Consider the following 8,345-nt stretch of genomic DNA (forward strand, 5'->3'; position numbering starts at 1 on the left):
CTCCCTTCCTTCCTTTTTTCCTTCCTTCCTTCCTTCCTTCCTCATTCCTTCTCTCCCTCCCTTCCCTTCCCTTCTCTTCCCTTCCCCTTCCCCCTCCCTCCCTCCTTCCTTCCCTCCTTTCTTCCTTCCTTTCAAACAGGGTTCCTCTGTGTAGTCCTGGCTGTCCTGGAGTTCACTACATAGACCAGGCTGGCCTTGAACTCACAGAGATCCCCTTGCCTCTGCCTCTTGAGTGCTTGACTAAAGCTCGTGCCACCATGCATGGCCTTGACTTTGTTTTGGAAATCCCTTAATAGGGGAGCTGGCTTTGATTCCTAGCACCGACATGGTGTCTCACAGGCTTCTGAAACTCCAGTTCCAGGGGATCTGACAATCTCTTCTGGTCTTCACATGCAACAGGCAGACACCTGTGCACAGATAGACACGTGGGCAAACTAGGCAAGGCAAGAGGTGGGAGCACTCAGGAGCCATTCCTGTAATCTGGCAAAAGATGCTCGGAGCACCAGGGGGAAGATGGAAGCAGAAACACCTCTTAGGAAGAAACAGCAGGACCCATGACTGATGGGTGACTGATGGATGTGGAGGAGGAAAAAGAGGGGGTAACCATGCAGGTCCACTGGGAATGAAGGGCAAATGTCCCCAACCCACTCCTGCATTTTTCTTTGCAGTGTTGGGGATAGAACCTAGGGCCACTTACATGGTAGGCAAACACTATACCACTGAGATACACTCCATGTAGCTCTGGCTGGCCTTAAACTACAATGCAGCCAAGGATGACCCTGAACATGCTCTCACACACCATATGCACATAAGCAGTCATAATAAAAATAAACTTCAAAGAAGATCCCTAGCTCAGGGGCTGGAGAGATAGCTCAGCAGTTAAAGAGCACTGGCTGTTCTTCCAAAGGAGCCAGGTTCAATTCCCAGCACCCACATGGCAGCTCACAGCTGTCTGTAACTCCATTCTAGAGGATCTGGCACCTCATACAGAGATGCATGCAGGCAAAACAGTAATACACATCAAAATAGGAATAAATCTTTTTTAAAAAGGCTTGCTGACTAATCTTATCTCCAGCCACTTTCATTCACCAGACCTCTAGTTTTTAATCTCCTAGGCCCTTCCAGAGGGTTCCCAGTGTTGCCCTGAACAGGACTGGCTGGCCAGCCAGTCCTTTTTGACTTTCAACAAAAGCCCCGAGCCACTTCAGGGCTCTTGCTTCTGTGGCCCATCTTCTGACATCCCTCTATTTCCTTGTGCTGTCAAAACAAACCCTCTCACTGGAGGCTGAGCTCAAGGGCAGGGTTGGTTTTGCTATTCCTGTGCCCTGGGGCGGGTGATGTAAAATAGAAGTTTAATAAATGCCTGCCACTGGTGAGAACCAGCCAGCCCTTGTTTTGATGTTTATATCTGAGTGTCCGTGATATGTAGGTACATAAAACTACTATCTTCTCTAAGCTGCCACGAGCTCCATCCGAGGAGGCCAGCGTGAGTTCTATGAGGCATTTTACAGCTAGGACAGGGACGGCGATGTCAGCAGGGGTGTCATCTTTGGAAACTAAGGACAGGGGTTTGGTGCCATGAACGGTCAGTTAAATTGTAATTGGAGAGAGCTGTTCTTCTGAAAAACCCAAATGCTCCTTAGTTGAAGCCAAATGGCCTCCAAGAAGGGGAGAAAAATTTTTGAAATGTCAAAGAAATGATTTCCAATTTGGTGCTCACAAGCACAGGCTCTAATGATCAGTAGCAATGAGGAGCTAACAAATTAGCATTAATGGAGAATGGCTTTTGGAAAAGGGGATTTAATTTATAGTCAGCCGATCATGGCATGCAGTGGGCAATAAAAGTCAGTTTCACCAGCTTGATCAGAACTGGAGCTTGCACGGAATGCCAGAGAAAAATGTCCGGCACCATCATGCTCACTGGAATCTCTCTGTAAGCGGCAGCCAATTACAATTGCCGATATTTTACCTTGGAGAGAAAACGGCGTGAAAAATCATAGTACATGAAATTAAAATCCAGATTAGAAGCCTTCGTCCAAATTGTCTGTGGCCTTATCACCTTGGCAAAGCCCTCCGCAAGAATGGCCAGCCTACTCTGTCTTCTGCCCAGAACGAATCCTTGGATCACCTCTTCATCGTCAGAGCTGATTAATAAGTGGAGTCTTAGTCGCAAATCACTCTACAGTGACCGAAAGAAAGGTCCTTCAAGCAAGTGAACCAAAAATCACGAAATTTGATAACTCCCGCCCACATTAATGGAAAGCCCCTTAGCAACACTCAAAAGGAATTATCAACAATTAAGAGAAGCCAGGCATGGAAACCCAGCCGGGGAGACTGAGGCAGGGGAGCAACCATAACTTCAAGGCTACTCTGGGTTAGGTAGCAAGTACCAGGACACCCAACAAGGGCAAATGTTGTAAGATCCTGTCCCAAGAAAAACCAAACCAAGCCAAACGAATAAATAAAAACGAAACACACCAAAGAACTCAGTATGTCTTGATATTAGACAAGACTTCCCAGACAGTCCCCCCAACCCCCGCCAATTCCTTTCCCTAAAGTCTGAATAAAGTACATGCATAAAAGCAAGAGAGCTCCAAGCCATGGGTTATCTGCCTGCCTCACACTCCCAGGTCCCCTCACAGATAAGGTCATCTGCTCTTGTTCCCTGGGGGCTTCACAGAGCAGAATCAAACAAGGCCTTCTCCTCAGGGACTTGATTCCTCACTCTCAGGAACTAGGATGTGGTGACCCACATCCTTAATCCCAGCCCTCAAGAGGCAGAGGCAGGTAGATCTCTGTGAATTTGAGGCCAGCCTGGGCTACAACGTGAGTTCCAGGACAGTCAGGACTATACAGAGAAAACCTGTCTCAAAACAAAACAAAAAAACAAATAAAGCAAAACAAAACAACAACAAAATAGTGCCACTCTCTGGTGACCAGACATTCAAATCTATGAGCCTATGGGGGCCATTCTTGCTCAAGCCATCGCATTCCACTCCCTGGCCCCCTAGGCGTATAGCCGTACCATAACGCAAAAAAGGCCATCAGTCCAACTTCAAAAGTTCCCATAGTCTATCACAGTCTCAACACTGTTTAAAAGTCCAAAGTTCAAAGTCTTTTCTGAGACTCACGGCAAGCTCTTAACTTTAACCCCTATAAAATCAAAATCAAAAGGCAGATCACATACTTCCAGCATACAATGGCATAGGATATACATTAACATTCTAAAAGGGAGGAGAGGAGGCACAGTGAGGAAACACTGAACCAAAGCAAGACCAAACAGCAGCTGGAGAAACTCCAAACTCTGCATCTCCATGTCTGATGGCTATGCGCTCTTCAGATCTCCAACCTCTTTCAGCTTTGCTGACAGCAACACACTTCTCTCTCTTGAGCTGGTTCTACACCCTGTTGGCAGTTTTCCTTGGTGGGTATCCCATGACTCTGGCATCTCCAACATCTTGGGTCTCCCAACAAAATCCAGTCTTTGCTCTCATAGCTTCATGCGATGGTCTCTCTGGGTCTCTACGTAGGGACTACCCCGATACACACCTGACTTTCTTTACCCACAGAGAGAGACTCCACAACCCCTTTCTTGTATCCTGGATTTTAAAGTTGGAATTACATTCCTGAAGCTGCCAAGTTCTGCTGCTGTCTAGGGCTAGAACACTGGTGTAGGCATAGATTTTTTGCATCCTACTTTTAATAAACATTCAACCTCTCCTCTTGCCCACCACCCACCAGAGGTAGTGGAAGAGAAAAGTTATTAGGATACGGGGGAAGTGGACCCGTTTAGAAATGATTCTTTGGAGCAAATCCCATCTGCGTAGTCAGGAAAGCGTAAGTTCAGTTCACAGGTCAACAGTGGCAGCTTGATCCACTTGCAAACACTTCATGGATAAACCAGCAGTCCAGTTCAGTAGTGTCAGGATAGTGGCATCTATGGCATGACCTAGCAGGAACAGCCAGGCCTCAGCTGAATCAGCACGAGGCAGCAGGAGGGATTAGGGCCATCAGGGACACCAGGAGTCCTTGGCTGTGTCTCTCTCAATGAATCGAAAATCAGCAAAGAGATGAGAGCAAGAAGTGTTCCAGAACTAGCTCCACAAGCAGGTCCCTCTCACAGTCTCCTGAGTCCTATTTATACTTCCTCCAAACATCAGGCATCCTCCACAGGTCTTGCCTCAGCATGTGAGTCTATCTTAGCAAAACTCCACAGAAGTCTGTGTCAGCTGACATCCCTCTGCCAATCAGCCTGAGTCCATGGAAGCAGCCAGCGCACCACCGGAAGTTTTTTGGTGCATTTCTTTCTATGGAGCCTCAACAAATGGAGTTCAACTATGCAATGTAAGGAACAATACATGAGTGTTGTTGGCGAAGAATCCTTCATCATTTGTCCTCTCTCGTGCTTTAGCAGAACATCCTTTCACCCGTGTCTGCTTTAATGAAACACTCATTCAGGTGTTTGCCCCAGCAAACCACCATCCCACACAACAGACTCTCCAAAGAGCCTTAGGTTTCTGCTTCACAGGATCCCTTCGTCCATCAGCTTCCATCACACGGGCCCCTCATCCAGCAGCTTTCTACATCACACAGGCCCCTCGTCTCGTCCATCAGCTTCCATCAGCTCTCTGGTTTTGATGGTTTCCTTCACTGCTCAACCTCCCCTGAGTTTCTTTTTCACGAGTGGGAAGCTTCGCTGGGTGAAGTCTTTCCTGAAGCCACCACTCCCTTTACCCTGATAAGCATCCAGTTTTTCTTTAATTGTTAAGAATCTCCCTGAGTACGGGACTTAGCTCCACGACACTGCCTGGTGCTCCTCCCTCCTCCAATTGTACATTTTGTAGTTTTCTTTTCCTTTTTTTAAATTTCTAATTTTTTCAAAGATTTATTTATTTATTATATGTATTTATTATATGTAAGTACACTGTGAGAATCTTCAGACACTTTCTTCTTGCTCCAACCCCAATCGTTCGCTGTAGCTGTCTTCAGACACCCCAGAAGAGGGCATCAGATCCCATTACAGATGGTTGTGAGCCACCAGGTGGTTGCTGGGAATTGAACTCAGGACCTCTGGAAGAGCAGCAGTCAGTGCTCTTAACCTCTGAGCCATCTCTCCAGCCCCCCACCCCCACCCCAGCAGCTTTTATATGGGTCCTGGGAGTCAAAGTTGGTTCCTCACACTAGTTCGGGAAACACTTTACTGGCTCAGCCATCTCCCCAGTTACTCCTCAACAGTTTAAAGTGGGCATCTCCATGGTTGGGGGGGTCACACGCTTTCACTCACCCATTTCCTCTGTGATTTTATCTTTTACCTCTTTGCTGGATCTCTCTCTCATTCCAACAAAAGCCTGTACCTCCTAGCGGTCTCCAGCGAATGACAAATGACTTGCCTTGCAAGTGTTCCATCGCCCCCCCCTTTCCTTTTAAGACAAGTCTCAGGTAGCATAGGCTAGCCTGGAACTCATCATGTAGCTGAGGATGATCTGAAGCATTGAGACTCCTGGCACTACCTCTTAAATGGTGGGATTCCAGGGACATATCACCATGCTGTCACCTCCCACCCACTCTCAAGCCACTGACTCTTGTGGTCACTGAAATGGCACTTGCAAAGGTTGCTAACAACTTCCTTGTTTGTAAATCCAGTGCCATCTTTGAGGTTTTACTTACCTTAATCATCAGCCCTCAATACTCCCCCCCCCCCGGTTCTGTCTCCTACACACCATACCCACTCATCCCCTTCACCCAAATAGCGTCTTCTTTTTCTGCTTTTTGTTTTGTTTTTGGTTTGGTTTGGTTTTGTTAAAGACAGGGTTTCTCTGTGTAGCCCTGGCTGTCCTAGAGGTAGATCAGGCTGGTCTCGAACTCACAGAGATTCACCTGCCTCCTGAAAGCTGGAATTAAATGCATGCGCCACTACGCCCAGCTCAGAAAATATTTACTAAATGTAAGAAAGCTGTACTCTCCTGTACTCGTCTAAGCTACTTGGACTCACACATGAAAGGCCATGTCTCAAATCATTACCTGAAGACCCCTTCCCAGCCAGGCAACCAGCCTCAACCCACAGGTTTGGAAGGACCGGTTGGCACGCGTCGCCTGCTTTCCGCTGTTTTGTTCGTTTTTTTCTGCCTCCAGCCTGGGAACTGCGGCTGGCGATGGAGGTAGATGTAGTCAGAGGTGCAAGTTCAAGTTTTCTACCAAATACCAGAAGACAAAGTTCTGAGATGCCCTCTGCAGAACCCATACTACTTCAACTCTCCTACCGACTTACCTTCACAGGAGGGTGCGGTTGCTCCGAGAGCGCTGCCCCACTGACCAATACTTGATCCAAGATTAAGAGAGTCAGCCAATTGCTGGGGCCCAAAGACAGTAGGGGCGGGGCGCGGTTGCTAGGGCTGGGCTAGTGGGTGCCGCCCGAGGCGCGAAGCGACTCCCTGGTTGCTAGGCAGGGAGGTCACAGAGTGCGGCTCGGAGATTGGACAGCGCTGGGCGTGGGCGGGGAGGGGGCGTGGCCCGGCGGCGTCCGGGCCCCGGCGAGGTGAAACTGCGGGAGTTCCGGCGGGAGGCCCGTGCTGACGGCCCGCACCTTCACCATGGCCTCGGCCGAGCTGGATTACAGCATCGAGATCCCGGATCAGCCCTGCTGGAGCCAGAGTATGGAGGGGGATTGGGGAGGTGGCCTGACAGCGATGCCCCGCCCGCCCTGCGGTTCCGCCCTCCCTCGGCCCGCCCCCTTCGGGGGTCCCGCAGGGCTGGCTAGAGCTTGCGGGGCGCTCCGAGTCCCGCCCCCCCGCGCCCCGCCCCCCAGGCGACTGAGGGTCTTTCTGTTCCACGCCAGGTTCTCAAGGCCCAAGTTCTGCTTTCCCTTGTAGCTGGAGGCCCTTCGAGGCTCATTCTAATTCTTTTGTTTTGGATTCTCGCTCCTCATTTGCAAGTGTGGCTAGGCCCACCCTTCATTTTTGCAGACTGGATTCCTGGGGGAGCCTCTGGTCCTCAGAAAAGCCAAGGGACTCAGCAAGCCTAGTCCTGCCCTTCTCAGCTCACCTTGGCAGTGGTTAACAGAACGGTCTGTTAGGCTGGGTCGAGCTCTGTTGAAATCCTATCCCTTTAGTAATTGGATGACCTTCTGCAAACTTTCAACTTCGAATTTTAGTTTTCCCAGAGCAAAGATGAGGAAAAATTGCAGGTTGCACAACCGAGATTATTTGTGTAAAGGACTTGGCATGTGTCCTGATGGAAGTAAACTTAGTCGTTGGCATTTAAATTTAACGTGTGTGTGTGTGTGTGTGTGTGTGTGTGTGTGTTTAACCCTCCTAAGGCCATATCATTAAAAAAGATGTGTAGGAGGCCACCTAAGATTAGCAGCTTGTAAAGCAGTGTAAGTTGTTGGACCAGAGAATGGAAGGCTGTCCCTTTTGGAAATGGGCAGAGGAGGCTTGGAGTACAGGTCGGCCAATGCTTCTGCATCGGTATTTCCAGTCCACTGCCCCGCACTTGTCCAGCTCATCATAAAGTTTAGCTAGGGGGTGCTTCCTTCAAAAGCCTCCCCAGGCCTCCCTTCCCAGGCCCTCCTGTCCCACTGTGTGTTCCTTGCTTGGAGTCCATCTAGGACGGGGCAGGAGCCTCTCATCTCCCAAAGCAGGAAGGAAAGGCTGCCATTATCTGTTTCTCCCTAGAGATGGATCGTTGGGCTTATAGATGTGAAAGGACTTTTGAAGAATTTTTGACAATAGCTTTAGATGAAGTCAGATACTATTTCTGTCTTTGCAGTGCCATTTGCTGCAAAGGGCTGGTTCTCCATTCTGCATGGCCAGGAGGATAGGGATTCTCTCTCTCCCCACGTGGGGAGAGACAGTCTTGTTTATTTATTTAGGCAGGACTGGGGGATTGAACGCAGGGCCGCATGCATGCTAAGGCAAGGGCTTTAACACTATATCATACTCAGCCCTCATTAACTTTGATTACATATTTATTTGTGTGTGTGCATGCACACCGTAGTATATGTGCACAGGGCAGAGGACAGTTAGTGGCAGTTGGTTCTCTTTCTTCTGGGTGGGCTGGAGCGCTAACTCAGGTCCTGTGGTTTTTCAGTAAGTGCTTTTCCCTGCTGAGCCGACTCACCAACTCAGCCCTCCTTTTATGACAGTTGTCTTGACTGGCCTTGAACTTACTCTGTAGCCCAAATGAGCTTGAAATTGCAAATATCCTTTACTCTTTCCCAGTAGCTAACATTCCAGGCAGGTGCCATTGAAATTGTCTTTGGCTTACTGCTGTTGTTATTATTATAGTATTTTTGTTTGGTTGGTTTTTTTGAGACAGAGTTTCTCTGTGTAGCCCTGGCTGTCCTG

The 8,345-nt window shown here is 48.8% G+C and overlaps 2 protein-coding genes across 4 annotated transcripts in view; one reads left to right on the forward strand and one right to left on the reverse strand.

Moving 5' to 3' along the window:
• The window catches only part of Armh1 (armadillo like helical domain containing 1), a 37,532-nt gene extending 31,099 nt beyond the window's left edge, over positions 1-6,433 (reverse strand). The window contains exon 1 of the mRNA XM_021200921.1: positions 6,269-6,433. The gene's annotated coding sequence lies outside the window, so the exon portion shown is untranslated. The remainder of the gene's footprint in view (positions 1-6,268) is intronic.
• A 33-nt stretch (positions 6,434-6,466) lies between these two features.
• Positions 6,467-8,345, forward strand: part of Tmem53 (transmembrane protein 53) — a 16,925-nt gene continuing 15,046 nt past the window's right edge. For 2 of the 3 annotated variants that reach the window (XM_021200829.1, XM_021200822.1), the window contains exon 1: positions 6,467-6,651. Coding sequence is in view for 1 of the 3 variants with exons in the window: in XM_021200822.1 (XP_021056481.1) it covers positions 6,591-6,651 (61 nt within the window). In the remaining 2 variants the exon portion in view is untranslated. The remainder of the gene's footprint in view (positions 6,652-8,345) is intronic. The other variant, XM_029540126.1, reaches the window with a different exon arrangement.

The sequence above is a fragment of the Mus pahari genome, chromosome 6 (assembly GCF_900095145.1).
Source record: "Mus pahari chromosome 6, PAHARI_EIJ_v1.1, whole genome shotgun sequence".
NCBI lineage: Eukaryota > Metazoa > Chordata > Mammalia > Rodentia > Muridae > Mus > Mus pahari.